Genomic DNA, 18,289 nt, shown 5'->3' on the forward strand with positions numbered 1-18,289 from the left:
CCCCCAACTAAATCGGCGAGTTTTAGAAGTCACCTTAAATAAATAAGGTTTCGTGACTTGTCAAGTATTAAGAGACCCCTAATAATCATAAGCGTTTTCTCCGACAACTATTTTCTTCAACGATAAAAAATAGCCTAATCCAATAACTCTTTAAAAAAAATAGATATTTTTCAAAAATTCAGTGAAGATGACAAACATCCAAATTTCCCCATTGTCTTGGGTCTCTCTCTTCCTGTTTTCTTTGCACAGAAGATGACAATAATTTGAGAATAAAGAAAAAAACCATTAATATTTTAAATATTGATTAAAACATCCGTAACAACTTCTGTGGAATTAGGATTCTAAATAATTATCAGTTTCATTATTAGATGAAAATTGAAAAATATGAAAAAAGTTAAACAAATAAATTTATTTTTATTTTAAATCGAAGAGACATTCTTTCTCTTGGTCTGACGAAAACAGAAGTAAAAAATATTATTTTTTATTAAAAAAGCCTGTTTATCATTATCCATTAATTATTCAACAGTAATTTTTGTTTTCTCTTTAAATTTTTAATTGATCCATCATCCATACAATGCACAGACTCTTACTAAAATTTTTAATCATTATAATATTTTCAAAATAAATGAGATATTATTTTTCAGTTGAATTGAAATTATTCTTAAAAAATAAACACCACCAATAAATCATATTATGTTTTAAATAGTATGATTTTTTTTTATTCCTCTCAAAAGTGATATGCATTCATTTTAAGGATTTTAAAATATTGAGTAGGCAAAATGATAATCTGGCGGCGGTTCCAACCCTGTTTTTAGGCAATCTAAGCATGTGCTGTTTGAAGTTTGCTGTCATATCTGGTTTATTAATAAATGATGTCGTTTTTCCAATCCACATGTTTTAGATTTGTCAACAGGTTACAACATGGTTGAAGCAGCAGTAACCATGTAGCTGTACATTGTATTTCACTCCTTACTAGTCAATTCAAAGTCACCTTGAGAGGAAAGAGAAAGAGTAATTATTGCAGAGTTTCCTTTTGGAAGTCTGTATATCCCACCCAAAGTAAAAAACAATAGAATAATAAGGCATAAAGGGAAGAAGAAGACTGAGAGGGGATTGGAGAAGAGCAAAGAGCAAAAAGACAAATCTTGTCATTCTCTTTAAAAAATAACTCAAAACAAATATACTATCTTTCCTTTCACTAAGCAAGTTGATTCCTTTTAATTCACGAGAATCAAAGTTTGATTCTTCCACTTTCAAATCTCATCATCCATAAGAAATGGAAGTACCCATCTTTTTTTCTTTTCCAATCTGATTCCTTTCTTAAGGTAAGTTATATTCTTCCTATGTCCTACCCAAGGTGTAGGTTTTTTTTCTCGAGTCTAAGATTTGAGTTTTGTTTACTGACTGACCTCTTATTGCTTTCCTGTCTGGATTTTTGGTTAAATTATTATTGTTATTATTAATTTTTTGATGTTGGGTTTTGAAAGTTGTAACTCTATTGTTGAATTCCTCTATTCATTTTCTTTCAGTTATGTGAACCATTTGGCTGTGCTTTGACTGCTTTCTTATCCATTTGTTTATTATTTTTTGTTGTTTGAATTGGAATTGTCCTGGGGTAGTTCTGCATTTATTTGCCTGGTACTGAATGTTAAAAACTGCTTTTACTGTTCTGCATCCTGGAAAGGGACCTTTTGAGTTTTGAGCTTACTGGGCTGTTGTTTGGTTTTTCTTTCTCTGCAGTAAAACCAGGTTTAGATGAATTTACAGTTTTATTGGCATTATGTTTTATTTCACCATTCTTGAAATTATGTGAAGATTCTTTATAATTTTCTCCTCGGCTGTCTCTAGAGTCTAGCCTAATATTGATTTTTCCTTTTCATGCATTTTGAATCAAATAAAAGAATTTTAGCATGCAAGAAAAAGACACTTTACTTGCTTGCGAGAGTAATTTTTCAAAGAGGTGTAATGGTCTTTTGGGAACCTACACATTGGGTTATTAACCTGTTCATGTCTAGTTCTGTGGGAATCATTTTCTCCTCTCTTGTTTCCTGTTGGATTCTTTTTAGTTTCATAATCTCCATACTACCAAAAAGGAACTGCTCTGTGAGACAAAGTCGAAGTTCTAAGATATTTTTTTCATTATAAAGTTTTTGTTCACCAAACCTAGAACTTAATAAAAATGATGGTTGTGAAATTTTGTAAAAGATGTTACTGAAATGTTGGTAATAAACCAAAAAGAAGAGAATTGCTTGCCATGCTGAAAATTCTTGACGAGAGTCAAGAGAACAAGAGGTGGCTGTTGTCCTTAAACGAAATTGTTAGTATTGGAGCTTTTTCTTTTGCTTTCTCTCTTTACAATATTGATATTATTTCCTATGATGCTCTGATTCATGTGTGAGTGGGAATGAGCATGCTAGTATTTGCTTGTACATATTCTGAAACCTGTTTTCAGATGTAGGATAATGTGTTCGAATTTGGGTACTTTAGGAAACTCAAGGTTTGAAGAAACAGCTGACTGGATTTGCTAATTGTGTTATGTGCCTTGTATTTACAATTTTTGGCAGAGATGGAAGTCATTTGTATGCTCATAAAAGATTTTGTATTTCGTTGCGTTGATCATTGGGGTTGATGTTGCTGAAGATGGAATTTCTTCTTGGAATTCTTATATTCACTTACTTGCTCTCTTTTGTATCAGCTGATTTACAAGGTACATAGTTTTTTTTTGTATCAAACATTTAGTCCTGAAGTTTCCAAAGTAAATTATTTTGAGGATTTCACTTAGTGTGTTAAATTTGATCATAGACATTGTCCAAAATATGCATTTGTGCGCATGTGTGTCCACTCAAGTCATGATCTAATTAAAATTTTCTTAACAATAATTAATTTGGAGTTTTTATGATCTAGTTAATTTTCTCATAACACTATATACCTTGGAGTTTTGAGTCTTTATTCATGCTAAAGTATTTAGATACGAAGGGAAGATACTATTCAGACAATTAGCTCAAACGGAACAATAAGATCCCTGAATCATTTCTTCTTGCTCAATGAGACCTACATCCGTATTGTCCATCAACTGCTATCAGTCAGATTTGACTAATTGAGGCCTCTAGACTTGGCTGCTTATATATGTTTTTGATCAAACTATTTGACACTTTATTTCCTTGACTGAAATATGGCTGGGTTGAGTTTGAGATTTCTTGAGGAACTTGGGCTGATTTTTGTCTGAATAATAGTGATGATAATTGATAAGATCATGTGGTGCATAACCTGGCTTCTATATAGAGGCATATGGAGGTCCATGCATGAGTGCATGTTTGTGTGGTATACTGAGATGAAATTCCTTTATAATCATATTTATTTTCATACTTCTATTGATTTTAGGCACTAATCCTTTAGGTTTGGGTTTGCCGGAGGGGTTATTTGTTTGCTTAACTGGATTATAAATATCCAAGTCATCTGTTTCAGGAGATGCTTTATTTACATTGAGGAGTTCGCTCCAAGCTTCACCCACTCAATTGGCAGATTGGAATCAAAATCAAGTTAACCCTTGCACTTGGTCATATGTTATGTGTGATTCTAGTTATAATGTTATTTCTGTGTAAGTAATCGGTGTGCTTTATTTTTTTCCCGACTATGAAACATAGTCATAAATGCATGCCTACATGATTTAGTTGTTCAAAGAGTATTATTTAGTTTTTGTACTTCTTACATTTGTCCTTATATTGTCATTGTGCTTTCAGGACATTGCCATCCATGAACTTTTCTGGCACCTTGTCTCCTAAAATAGGAGTTCTGAGTACTCTTTCATCACTGTACGTATGGATTTCTTCAGTCAAACAGTAGATTTCAATAATATATGTTCATGTGTAGAATTTTACCAAGGCTATTTTTCATGATTTCTAAATAATGAATGTGTGTTATCTTAGCTAATAGTGATAAAAAATCATTTCTATTATGACAATCTTTTATCTGCTTTAGGGTTAAACTAGGTTCATTCTGTGGTTTAATTTGTTAGTTTTGTGGATTCCTTGAATAGAGGCATCAAAAGGTAGCTCTAGAAAGCAGGATAGTTATTAGGAAAAAGAAAAGGAAAATTCTGAGATGTTTCTGCCAAATTCCACATTCAAATCCCTTTATTGCTAAGGCTACATCAATAAGAAGCTGAAGTTAACATAAAAGGCCCTTATTACTAATTTCTTAGGGTTGAGAACAAAAAATCCTTGTTAACAGTATGTGAACCTTACTTATAATCATGATTACGTCATGTTCCATACTCGTTATTGATTTATTTTGTACAGCATTATATGATCTATGTTCTTTTGTTACGGGGCTGAAAGTTCTCATTCCCTGGTGAAATAATTTGGATATTTTCGAAAATGAAAATTCTTAGAACAGTAAATAGCTTAATGAAACTTAAAAATGAACTTTGGTATCAAGTGGAAGGGACAGGTTGCCACTTATGATTTCCGATTCCATAGGAGACCATTTACGGCCTTACTGTGCAGACTTTGCTGCTGAAGCTACTGATGCAATGCAACATTTCTGTATTGCAAGCACCCGCTTATTTGCCAAATATCTTCAGTTTATCATCTGATGTGAGATTAATGCATCTTGCCATCTTCTTTCAAGTATTTTGGCATGAATTTCTCCCTACCCAATCTTGTGTCGGTCCCATCAGGTGCTTCATATCCTGTCTACAAGTGTTCAGTGTCAAGTCACAATTGGTCCACATTGCCTGCCCCATTTGCCAGGGCACTCAGCATGGAGTTGAACAGTCAAGGATTGGCTTTGATGCAAGCTGCGTGTATATTGTTTTGTATCTTTGTATTATTAGAAAATCCATGTAGTAAAATGTTAGGATCATATATTATCACTAATTAAAGCATAGACTGAAATTACAAGTTCCTGTTATTTCCAATTTCATATTTGGTCAACATTGTTGAATTGATTACTCAAGTGTATGATCCATTATAGCCTCGGGTGAATCTTTTGTGTTAACATATTTGTGTTGTGTGCGTGTTCATCATGCAGCACTTTGAAAGGATGTGGTATAACTGGTGAGATACCAAAAGAGTTGGGGAACTTGTCTAGCTTGACCAACTTGGATTTGGAAAATAATCGTTTGAGTGGAGAAATACCCTCTTCCCTTGGTAATCTTAAAAATCTTCAATTCCTGTGAGTAATACAATTTCTATTATATTTGAGGGTTTTATTTGTTTATATATATATTTTCCATTATCTTGCATTTATTCATTGGAAGGCATTCTTTCTTTTGCTCAAGCAGGATACTGAGTAAGAACAATCTTAGTGGGACTGTCCCTGGATCAATTTCAGATCTTCCAAAGTTGATCAATCTGTAAGTATCAGGTCACAAATGGTATCTGAACATGTTGGAAAGTAGCATTTAATTGAATAAACCTTTTCTTTCAAATGAATCAGTTCGTGAGTTTCCAGTTTTTAAAGTTTTAGACTTGAACAAATATGGGGAATTAATTCTCTTTATACTTTTTAAAGTTACTGATGGCATGGTTGAACTTGTTTCTGCAGTCGACTTGATTCAAATGATCTTAGTGGTCAAGTTCCTGAGCATTTGTTCCACATTGCAATTTACAAGTACGGCTAACTTTGATTAGTTTGTTTCATTTCTTATTTTAATAAAAATGAGTTACAAATATTGTTAATGATTCAGTCATTTTATTTCTGTATATTTATCTCCTTTTTCCCTATCTTCAACGGTATGTGTGCACACACCAGTCACAAATATTTATCTCAATGAACTTAAGATGACATAACTTTGTTATTATTTCAGTTTTACAGGAAACAAGTTAAATTGTGGTAAAAATTTTTCTTACAGTTGTGTGTCAAGCGGAAATGGTTCAGGTAATTGGATTAATTATTTTGACTGAATTACATTGTTTTACGATGTTCAATGGTTTCAAAGGCACCGTATATATTCACACCATAATTTGACCTGCTATCTCTTTGCTTCCAGGTTCTTCGCGGAATCCAAAGGTTGGAATTATTATTGGAATTGTTGTGGGATTTATAATTCTGCTTTGTGGTAGCTTGCTATTTTTCCTGTTCAGACATAGGCATACACGCTACAAGGGCGAAGTGTTTGTAGATGTTGCAGGTTACCTCTACCTTTAATACTTCTAAATAAAAACTGGTGGCTGATGGTTTTTTGTCTATTTTAAATTTTCTCTCTTCACATTTTGTATTTCTTTTTAAGTCTTGTCTCCGTTCTGGGTGATCAAAAGTTTCTTCATCCATAGGGTGATTTATACTCCTGCTCAAGGTTTTGTTAATCTACCACTATGGGTTTAGGCCAGTGAAATTATATGAAAGGATTAATCTTAGTTCAGTATGGGGACATGATACTCTGAGCTATTTACTTGGCTGAATTTCATGTTTTTATTCGGATGTTCATCTATCAGAACTGATCAAGTTTGCTGTTCTAGGAAAGCTATATATGTGCTTATGAATAACTTTTCATCTTTTGGCATTGTACATTATATGCTTATAGATTTGTTCTGAAACTCCTTAAACCTGCATGGTCAGGTGAAGTTGACCGAAGAATTGCTTTTGGTCAATTGAAAAGGTTTGCTTGGAGGGAATTGCAGTTGGCTACTGCCAACTTCAGTGAAAAGAATATCCTTGGACAGGGAGGTTTCGGAAAGGTTTATAAAGGTGTGCTTTCAGATAACACAAAAGTTGCGGTTAAGAGATTAACTGATTTTGAAAGTCCGGGAGGAGATGCAGCTTTTCAACGTGAAGTTGAGATGATAGGTGTAGCTGTTCACAGGAATCTCTTACGGTTGATTGGCTTTTGCACAACACCGACAGAACGCCTTTTGGTTTATCCATTTATGCAGAATTTAAGTGTGGCCTATCGTCTTCGAGGTACTAGTTCTTTGGGAATTTTATTTGGCATGACTTCTATTACTTATTTAAATTCTTGATATTGAGTTTCTAATGAGACGCAGTGTATCTTTCTTAAAACTAACCTTTCACTAAAAGTATGAGATACTTTTTCTTTTGGCCACAAAGTATTGAGCTTCTAATGTGAATTTTTAGTATGAACCCTTGATGGCATATGTAAATCTCACGGACATGTTTTTGTCATTTTCGAAAATTTCTACAATCATTGAGCTATTTTTATTTAATTTCTTTTTAAAGCATTTGGTTATAGGGGCCTTCATATAATGTACGACTATTATCTGGAACTGCTGCAGAACTCAAACCCGGTGAACCTGTTTTAGCTTGGCCCGCAAGAAAAAGAATAGCACTAGGAGCAGCACGTGGGCTGGAGTACCTTCACGAACATTGCAATCCTAAGATCATTCATCGGGATGTGAAGGCAGCTAATGTTTTATTGGATGTAGACTTTGAAGCAGTTGTTGGTGACTTTGGACTTGCGAAGTTAGTCGATGTAAGGCGGACAAATGTTACAACTCAAGTTCGTGGGACAATGGGCCACATAGCACCAGAGTACTTGTCCACCGGAAAGTCATCAGAAAGGACAGATGTTTTTGGTTACGGGATTATGCTTCTAGAGCTTGTAACAGGTCAACGTGCAATTGATTTTTCACGCTTGGAAGATGAAGATGATGTTTTGCTGCTTGATCATGTAAGATAAACCCTATTTATTACTATCTTGGATTTTGCACACGTGTCTTTCTCCTATTTCTTTACGTGCTTGATTTTGTACACTTTTTCAAGGGTAAGTCTAAACAAACATAATGTAAAATATTGCAGCCATCTGACTCTTTCAGTTGTGAATGTCAGTTTCTCGTAATTGACTCTCGTTACAATGCTTCTAGTGTTTATTTGGAGTTGCAGATGCCTTATTTAACCATATCATCATGTATCTCTTATGAGGATGCAACTTTAGCTTGGTTTTTACATTAGTTAATTAATTCTAATCCGTGCCTAATTCCATCAAAGCTGATTTAGCATTACATTTTGATATGGACATGCATTCACAAAAGGATGTTGAGGTTGGTGGTTCAATTCTAATTAGTGTTAACCTGTATGGGAGGTCTTGTTTTATTGTTGCGATGGAATTTAATTAGTTTTGTTGCACTTTTCAAATGTCTACTGAATCTGAGTCATAATCTATATTAATCGAGTAATGTAGGACAATGGTATGTATTTGCTTGCCACATCTACTTCCTGTTACATTGGTCTGAAATAATGAAGGAGAATCTTTATGCTACTTTTGAAAATTGTGCGATTGATATGTGGAGTGCTTACTGATTCTTATGTTGTATCATTCAAGTCTAACATCTTTTTGGGTTTTGTTCACTGGATTCCATACTCATTTGTCATGAAGGTCAAGAATTTGGAAAGGGAGAAAATGCTCGATGCTATTGTTGATCGTAATCTTAATAAAAATTACATCATGCAAGAGGTGGAGGCAATGATCCAAGTTGCACTGCTTTGTACCCAATCTTCACCAGAGGACCGTCCAGCAATGTCGGAGGTAGTGAGGATGTTGGAAGGAGAGGGGCTGGCAGAGAGGTGGGAAGAATGGCAGCACGTTGAAGTCATGCGTAGGCAAGAGTACGAAAGAATGCAAAGGAGATTCCAATGGGGAGAAGATTCCATGTATAACCAGGACGCAATTGAGTTATCAGGCGGAAGATGAGGTACAAAGTTGCACTTTGCTTGTTAAAAACCATGTAACATCCGAGTTTGTATTAGTAGGTGTTGCTAAATTAGTGTTTCATTTGGTGTGCAAAACTATAATTTGAACAGTTATAGGAAAATCCTGTAAAAGAAAAGGGGCAAAAATTGGCATCATGTTTTTATATCAGATCCTTTGTATTTGTTTGTCATAACTCCGGTTTCCAACATGTTTTATTCAAAAAATTTTGTATGTCTTCATGGCTGAACAAAAGGGCATGCTCTTATATTTCCGCATGATGCATAAGAATATTGCAAATATTCCACAATTTTACCCATCTTTCAAAGCCAACTTGAATTTTGTGCAACATATATGGCTTTTCCACCATCCTTAAAAGCTATCCCAATTTATTCGGATAGTTCGATTGGAAATGGAGTATTGTTAATTTTTAACCAAATTAGTAAAAACCTCAAGAGGGTAACTATGGTGAAGTAAAATTAGAAAATTTAAGTAGGGATTAAAATGAAATATTATAAAGCCATTTAAGATTTACATTATAATAATTTATTTATTTCGATTTCATCACATCCGTATATTTCTATTGTGTTTAATGATTTTTTGTCTATATTAATATATATATATTTTTTGTATTTAAAGTATCATGAATTTTTATGTATTACACATTAATAATTTATTCTATGTATATTTTTGCATGTTTGTGCATGCATGTCATACATTTCTTGTGTATCATGATTTGCGTATTTATCATGATTTAATTTAAAGAATAATTTGTGCTTTGACTGTCATGTTTATATTGAGCATCACTTCATAGTTCATCCTATATTTGGTATAATTTATTGTAGAGACTCTGTTTAAGGGGAAAAAATGAATATATTGTATTCACATGTTATTGTGTATAATTTGTTATGATCTAATTTACTTTTTGTGATTAATTTTATGTAAAATTTGATACATTTGGGTATCTATATTGCGTTGATGTTATTTTTGTGTTAATTTATATTTTAATTATTTTTCACTATTTTTTTATCATATCTTAATTTATTGTATATTTTGTATTATTGTTATTCAATTTTAACTCTAAGTCCATTTACTTGAGAATTGAATCATTACATTATATATACTTCATGGATTATATTATATTATATTATATTATATATTAATATAAAATTGTTATTCAAAACATCATTCTAATTTTTAGAAGCGTAGCAAGGGATATGATTAACCCAAACTATGATTTCAAACTAAAAGCTAAGGTAAATAAAGAATTTCTAAAATCAAATAGCATTTTTAAATTGGGATTTTAACTTAACTTAAAAAGTTAAAAATGCAAAAGTATTTTAGGTTGAAATTATCCTAATTAAAGAAGTCTAACATGCTTTTACTTTATAAATATTGTCTAAAATGAACATTTCATCCTTAGCCAAATGGTACTCTAGAGGCCACTTCGCCAATGCTACCAAGGCAACATTGCAGTAATTCCAACTTGCACTATCAATCCCATGGTGCTGCAAGACACAAGGTTGAAGATTGTGTTCATCTTAAGGATGCAATTGAATTGGCTATTTGGAAGGGTTACCTAAAGTAATATTTGGTCCAGGAGCCTTAGTCAGAGGTAGGTTTTATGATAGAGAAGCAGGGCCCTCCACATATCAAAGAAATGATAGGGAAAAGGGTAATAGCATGTGCAATGTGTGATAGACATATTGGTTGAAAGCAACACTAAGTGGGCAACTTAAAATTCCAAACGAAAGGCACATTTGAGAAACATTATGTTTGTTGCTACTCTATTGAAGAAATCTAGATCTTTTCCTTGTTGGCAATTTCAATTTTTGAAGATGACGAGAATGAACTATTGGATTCTGAGGGTGATGACCCCTTGTTGTTACCACCACTATAACATCCTTTCAAGTAAAGCAAATACTAGTGGACATGGGAAGCTCAGTGCATATTCTCACATCTAAGGCATTCTATAAAATGGGCCTTAAAGATTTGGCTTTGAGGAAGGGCATGTAACATCCTGGCCAGTGAAGTCCTAGGGTTTGGCTACTATTTATCGAAGTATGGTATGTAGAGTAAATTCTGAGTGAGTAAGGTATTAATTGTGGCTAGGTATGTAAGTCAGAGATTGCATCTTTGGGCTATGTCTGTGCCTGGCGAGCTTGGTGGTTGGGCAGACTCCTCTGTAAAGAACACTCCAACCCAGTTGCTAAACATTGTGGTTAATCCTTAGTTTGAAAGGACTATTTATTATTTTATTACTCTGGTTGGATAATATAGTTGGTTTAATGAGAACTTGTTAGAATGAAACTAAGTTATCGTAGTTGATAAGACTCATATTTATGATGAGAGAGAAAGTTCTTAGTCATAAGAATCGAGGAGGTTAGTGGGATAATTAGACTTATCCACTAAACCTAGCTTCCAGTTTAGTTGTTTAAAGTTAGTATTGGCTTCTTGGGCAAGTTTTACGTTTTTCTCGGTATCCATTCTTCCTTTCAAATTTTCTCTGCACTTTCTCTTAGAAAACCTTAGACCAAAAACTTGCTTGAAGATTTGAGTTTTATGTACTCAGCCAACTCCTTCGTTGTTTCAGCACCTGGTAAATATCGATGAACCTTGGGTTATTTTCATGGTTATTTACGTTACCTTAGAGTTGCATACTTTAATGTCAATTTAGGGTGCAAGGAAGGAAACTTCCCGAATCTGGGTTTTATGATGATGTTTCTTGCAAGCTTGTTTAGCCTTTTGGTATAACAATCTGATAAGTTTAAATATTTATATTATAGGCAAGACACTCTTGAAGGTTCTTATGATAAAAGAAAAGGAACTGTTGTTTAGACTTGCTGTGTTTTCTGGTGAGTTCCTTCTTACTTCCATGTGTGTAATGCCTTGTTTATTTTTGTTTAAGGTAAGTATTCATATTATGCAAATATGTAATGTCTATACATGAGCGATGGATGTTCATAGTTGTTACTCTGGTTTGACTTGTCTGTATTAAAGGTGTAAGAACCTTTCTTTGTGTTTAAGTCACTCCCCTATGCTTCTGACAAGGATAATATAGGTTGGAAAATGAAAATGAATTCATGGCATTGCCTTCAATGGAATAAACATTGAACCGACAGATCGCGATACATGAAATGGTTGTGTAGCCTCTAGTAAGGCAGAAGTTTTGTTGCAAACCAGATTGACAAATCATGACAAAGGAATATGAATGAAATGAACATTATGGCTTGACTATGGATTGGGGTACATGGCTAACATGAAGAAGGTTGTCTGTATGGTCACATGGACGTGATGTACATGCCAAAGGGAATAGTGTTCGACGTATTATCAGTCTGTGATTGGTACCTGTCAACTGGTGAACTGTGTGTCTATGTGAGTCGGGAAAGTTTTGTTTGAATAGTGTTTATCGATGTAATGTCTACTTTTGGAACTCACTAAGTTCTTTGAATATACTTAGTTACCTTTCCTTCTCAGCTTATTGAAGAAGTAAATGTATTTATGAAGATTACGCCAAAGGACAATTGCTGCCGTGAGACTTCTAGTATTGTGTGCTATGCATGGCATGGGGGTGGTTTCAAGGCACTTATATTTTGAAGAATGAATTTTGTATTTAAACTTGTGCTCATGAAACTATGATTTCCATGAAATTTAAGTGAAGTCTTATGGTTCTTAAAGTGTACCATTTTATATAGTCTTGAATGATAAACTTGTTACATTCTATATTAAATTAAATTGTAGTTTAAGTTGTTTTATGCCAACTATAGTTTTAAAATTATTGATTTTATGTTAGTGACACGACATTTTTGGATCCTCCTTAAGGGTAGGGTTTGGAGTGTTACAGGGCAGTCCTATTTATGGCTTTGCCAATCAATTGATTGTAGTGATGAGCTCAATTACTCTTCTGGTTACTTTGGGTGATGGAGAGCATATTGTTACCGAAATGGTTGAATTTCTTACTAATGACTACCCAACTACATATAATGCTATCTTTAAGAGACCAAGCATGAGAATGGCCGAGATGGTTGTTCCCATATTTCACATGATGCTCAAATTCCCCACTCCTTCTATGAAGGGTACATGAAGTTCGACCAACAAGCTATCAGGTAATGCCACATTGTCTCTTTACAATTGATAGAAGGAAGCAGTGAGCTCTCTGCTCTGAAAGAGTGCAATAGCTTGCATATGAGATACCTGTAAGGGTCAATGTGATAGGGAAAACAATGCTGAATTTGCAAAGCTTAGATGTGAGATCAGAGGCCAAACTCTCTAAGGCCAAGGGTGCAGAGCAGACAAAAACCCACCACCTATGTGATGAGAACCCAAGAAAGTCATATGATACTTTTCAGCCTTCCATTCTAAGAAAGAATTATTGAGTTATTTGTTAAAGGAGTGTTGTGGTGTTTTTCTTGGCTAGCAGCAGACATGCTTGGTATTCACTCGTCTATCATCAAACATTCCTTGGAAGTATATCCTAAGATTAGACCGATTAAGTAGAGAAGAAGAAAATTACTGAGGCCATAGTAGAAGCGGTGAGACAAGAGGTGAATAAACTGCTAGTTGCTAGATGCCCAAGACCAATGGCAAGTGATGGATGTGTGTGGATTTCACCAACCTCAACAAGGCTTGACTGAAGGATAGTTTCCCCCTTATTTCCATTGAAAGATTGGTTGATGCCTCTACGGGGCCATAATTATATGAGCTTAATGGATTCCTTCTCCAGGTACAATCAAATTTTTTAGCTGAAGAATACTAGGAAAAGACTACACTCATTACACAGGACAGGTTGCTTTGTTACAAAGTCATGCCTTTTGGTCTTAGAAACACTAGGGCAACATACCAACGGCTGGTCAACCAATTGTTCAAGGACCAAATTGGGCGGTGTATGAAGGTTTATGTAGATGACATGTGTTGGATCTGGTGACCTATGTGTAGTGTATTCGTTTGTAAACTTGTAATTTTTTCGATAGATTGGTTAATAAAAAAATTCATGATTACATTAATATGCTTTGTATGATTGTCCTCATGTGGTTTTGCACGCAAAACAAAATAGAAGCAAATGTTGCTCATTACGTGGTCAGATCATAATACGAAAAGACAACTTATATTAGTAGACGAACCTAAACATATATTTAGTTTAATAAAAAATGAGCAAACCAATTGAGAGACTAATATTTCATCTATCAATTCCAATTGGGGAGATCCTTTGTCTTAGGCATCAGAGCAGATGACTCCAGAAGATAGAGACATAGATGTGACTAAATTGGCTGATAGTACATCAGACTAGACTCAAGAAGAATAGATTCTGAATCCATTTATAGATTTATTCACTTGTGATGTTCATAGTGTGACATACCTAAATCCTGAGTGGATGACGGACTATGTATGCATGACTCATGCACTTTGATGTAAGTAAAAGCTTGAGTTCAAATAGATAAGGAACCGAAAACTAGTGCGTTGGGTGTATGACTTCTGCAGTATGTAGAGCCATTTACAATAGTGGAATTCATAGCCCGGGACATGGATAATGATATCCTCTCATTGGCATTGCATGGTTGATTGAAAAGTAAACATGGTCACGGGTCGTTTGTCTTTATGATGAATGACTTGATACTATTTGATAGTAATTGACTTTTCATGAAGGAAGATGTAATAATTACCAAAATGAAATGAAATGAAATGAAAATGAAATGAAAATGGAGAAATAGAAACATTTGGAAATGATTATGGTTTCTCCAAACTGAAAATGAAAATGGAGAAATGGAATCATTAGAAATGAATAGTAGTTTCTCCAAAATGAAAAAGAAAAAGAAAAATGAAAATGACCTGAAAAATAAATTTATGTTTTTCGAATTAAATGAAGTTGAAAATGGAAATAAACCATTTGGTTCTAGTGAACCGTTGAATACAGAAAAATTAAATATATTTTCTCATAAATTCTTTTACGGTAAAGTTGTCATGATTTTAAGGAAATTAAAATTGGGTTAAGAAGATTATTTAATTGGAAATATTTGAGAAGTTTATTCTAGGAAATAAAAAACAAATATTGATTGAATCAAATTATAAAATATTAGGTTAAAAGCCCGGGAAGTACTTGGAATTGGACTCGATATAAGAGAGGCCCAAAAGCCCCACATGTTAAATGGGTGGATGGAAAACCCTAATAATATTAACTAGAATTGCTGCCACCTAACTTCTAGTTAGAATAGGAGTTTGTTTTTCTAGTTGAAATAAAATTTTATAATTCAACAAAAGTTCTACCTTCTCTCTATAAATAGATGGCATCAGTAGGGCTATTTACACAACTTTTAGATATCATTATTCTATCTGAAAATAAAGAGAATTTTATTCTCTAAGAAATAAATATATTTTTGGAGTAACGATTCTACAATTTCTATTTGAGAAACGATTTTCGTTTTCACATTAAAGAAAATAAAACTATTTAGTTCTGTGTTGATTCAATTCATTCGTTCCTACACTCGAAGCAATTCATGGTACGAGACTAACAGAGAAAACATTTATTAATAGCTGGGAATGGCAGGATTAATTTATTTGAGAGTACAAGTGTGAATCGTCTAGGGTTTAATGTATAAATATCAAGAACCTGATCGGTTTTCAAATTTTTATTTTTTACTGTGCAAGAATACCGTTTCGAATTGGATTCTTCCAATAATTAGTATCAGAGCGCAAGTTGTCCTATTTTATAGTGTAAATCGAGACTGAAATTCTCTCTCTTCTTCATGTATGATATATTTGGTAAGATTGACATTCTTGTAATGTATGCATGTTAGGGAATGTATAATATATTTTTATTATATATGATAAAGTAATTTCCAAAGTTGTGATCTAGAAAATTAAATGTAATATATTTTTGGATGTATAGGCAGGTTTATTTATATTTATTATTTAATAGAATAAAATATGTGACCGAAAACGAAATAGGAATTGTAATATTTCTCAAGAAACCTTGAGAACTGAGATGCATCCGGACTGATTGAAACGATGCAAACCCAACTCAACCAAATCAGCACGAATCGATGATGGTCTGAAAATAGGAGGTTGCTTGTGGTCCTGCGATGATGATCAACAACAAAGGGTTATCGGTGGTGACGACATGGAAATGGTGGCGGGAAGACAGTGACGACAGAAACATGAATCGATACTGTAGCAGAAGTCTATAGTGGCAAAATTGAAGACCTCAAGTATTCTTTAAGATGAATTCTGTAATTTTGAGTTATATTATTTTTTCTAGGATGGAATCATGGAAACTTTGGCTGGTCAGAGTCATTTAAATTTAAGCTTTTAAATTTATGAAATAGGCATAATGATATTTATATGACTACGACTTTATGTTCATGAATATGTATGATAAGCATGCCATATAGTTAAGGAAGATTCCACATGTACGTGTCATGCATATATTCAACATTTATGATTGAAACTGGTCATTAAAACCTTGCATGTTTTTTAAAATATTGAGTGGGGGAAGGTACCTAAATAAGACCTACAACCTCCATCAATGGTGTGACACCCCTTACTCGGTCCGATCGACAGATCGAGCTACGGAGTGCTATAGTCAAGCCAGAAAAATAATTCAATTCATATTGATTATTTCAAATAAACATTAAATTACTTCATAATTACACATTAACATCAAATTAAACATGAATATACATCATAATCAAATCAATGTATAATCACCAAATATAATTTTCTTGGGCTTTATACAAGCTTATATGCTTTATATCCTAGAATTTAACTAGGACTAATTTGCAACATTTCAAAAAATACAGATAATTATATCATAAATAAATTTTCAATAATCATATAGTATAACATTCAAATATTAAATTACAATTAAATTTGAGTCTTAACGAGCTTACAAAAGCCTTAAGTTGACCCGAGCACAAATAATGATCAAATTGAAACATTTAAAAGATAAGGGCATCATGAAAAACACGGGACATACGGCCGTGTACCCAGTCTGTGTATCTCACTGTGCCATGTGGCACAAAAACGACCATGTCCTCTAGTTGTCATATGGTCGTGTCACTAGGCCGTATCTACTACATGGCTTTGTGGCCATCCCATGTAAACATTTGGGAATCGCGTGAACCAAAAAGTAACAATTTTACAAATAGCACACAGTCATGCCTCTGGCCTGTGTGGAACAAAACATGCCATTTAACTACCTAATTCATGAAAGACAAATAATGGCTCAAATGGTACATATTTGGCCATTTAAACTGCACAAAACCAACTAATAATATACCATCATGCATTAGCAACTAAAGACCATTAATCATACCACATGAAAATGATCACATTACAGGCTTAACAACTTAGTTATTCATAACTACTCACACAAGACACTTCCATCATCTTAATAGTTCAAACTTAACTAAAATATTGTCAAATATCAAATTCCTAATCACCTAACAATATGCCTCATTGGCATCACTTGACAACAAGGTTATAAGCATAACAAACAATCAATTAAATTGGTGCAAATCTATACCATTCCTATCCTTAATCCAACCCTTTTTCACCTTCACTTACCCATTAGAGAGTTTCAAATAAAAAATGCCACAATGCCAACATACATACTTCAAACATATTCTCGGTTCAAACACTGCATACTCCAATAGCAATACATAAACAATCAACCTAATGTACATATCATAATACACTTCCAAAATAAACATTTCATATAAGACTATTTTCATCATTTCAAAAAAATCAACATTTAAAATATAAGGCATCCCAAAAGCAACCATAATTCTCGGTTCAAACACATGTATACCCAATAGCACACATATACAATTCAACCTAATATACATATCATATACACTTCCCAAAATAAACATTTCATATGTAGACTCTTTTCAACAATTTCTAAAATCAACATTTATTCGCATCAAAGCCTATATACATAATATTACCGTTTGACACCATTTTAAATAAATTTCCATATACCCAAATTTATACTACCAAATCACATTCAAGAGAAACAAACCTATCAATCCAAACATAATATATCAACCTATGGAACATTAGAACTTAAGCATTACTGTCTCAAATAAGGGGTGAGCGTTCAATTGAATCGAGTGAAAAAATTTTGAGTTAATCGAGTTGATGAGTCATATTTTATCATCCTATTGATTTAATTTTTTTAATTGATCAAGTGAAATGAAATTTGAGTCGAGTTGAATTGAGTGAAATTGTTCGAGTTAAGTTAAAAAATCAAACATGCCAAATTAAAATCTTGTTACAGTATACTAATTCCATTTAGAACACATAAATGAAACATATTATATTTGAAATTCTCAAAGAAAATAAAAAATACTTTATATGATATGAATCTTAATTAACTTATTTAGCTCCCCAAAATTATTATTCTAGTTTTTTTTTTTATATATATTTAGATTTTTTTAAAATTTTTATAAATATTAATTTTAAATATTGAGTTGTAAGTTATTTTGGATTTTTTTTGTTTTATAATTTTGTTGAGGAGACCATTTTCTCATTTTTAACCTTGACATGGACAAAAGGGTAATAAACATTCCTATTCTAATTATTCGTTATTTGAATGTAAAATTCAACTTGATTCAACTTGAACTTCGAATTACTTATTCGGACTTT

The 18,289-nt window shown here is 33.2% G+C and overlaps 1 protein-coding gene across 1 annotated transcript; it reads left to right on the forward strand.

Annotated features, from left to right (window-relative positions):
* The first annotated feature begins 773 nt into the window (after positions 1 to 773).
* On the forward strand, positions 774 to 8,840 carry LOC107913448 (probable LRR receptor-like serine/threonine-protein kinase At5g10290). Its single transcript, XM_016842025.2, has 12 exons — positions 774 to 1,325; positions 2,565 to 2,707; positions 3,466 to 3,598; positions 3,741 to 3,812; positions 5,032 to 5,175; positions 5,285 to 5,356; positions 5,548 to 5,613; positions 5,810 to 5,880; positions 5,993 to 6,133; positions 6,562 to 6,903; positions 7,236 to 7,630; positions 8,336 to 8,840. Exons 2-12 carry the CDS (start codon positions 2,629 to 2,631, stop codon positions 8,648 to 8,650), a joined length of 1,830 nt encoding a protein of 609 aa, XP_016697514.1. The 5' UTR covers positions 774 to 1,325; positions 2,565 to 2,628; the 3' UTR covers positions 8,651 to 8,840.
* The last annotated feature ends 9,449 nt before the right edge of the window (positions 8,841 to 18,289 follow it).

The sequence above is a fragment of the Gossypium hirsutum genome, chromosome D11, assembly GCF_007990345.1.
Source record: "Gossypium hirsutum isolate 1008001.06 chromosome D11, Gossypium_hirsutum_v2.1, whole genome shotgun sequence".
NCBI classification, from domain to species: Eukaryota; Viridiplantae; Streptophyta; class Magnoliopsida; order Malvales; family Malvaceae; genus Gossypium; species Gossypium hirsutum.

Coding starts and splice junctions, on each gene's coding strand:
- LOC107913448 (XM_016842025.2), top strand. CDS start 2,629: ATGTTGCTGAAGATGGAATTTCTTCTTGGAATTCTTATATTCACTTAC. Junction 3,599..3,740: donor AGTTATAATGTTATTTCTGT/GTAAGTAATCGG, acceptor TTGTGCTTTCAG/GACATTGCCATCCATGAACT. Junction 5,614..5,809: donor TTCCACATTGCAATTTACAA/GTACGGCTAACT, acceptor TTATTATTTCAG/TTTTACAGGAAACAAGTTAA.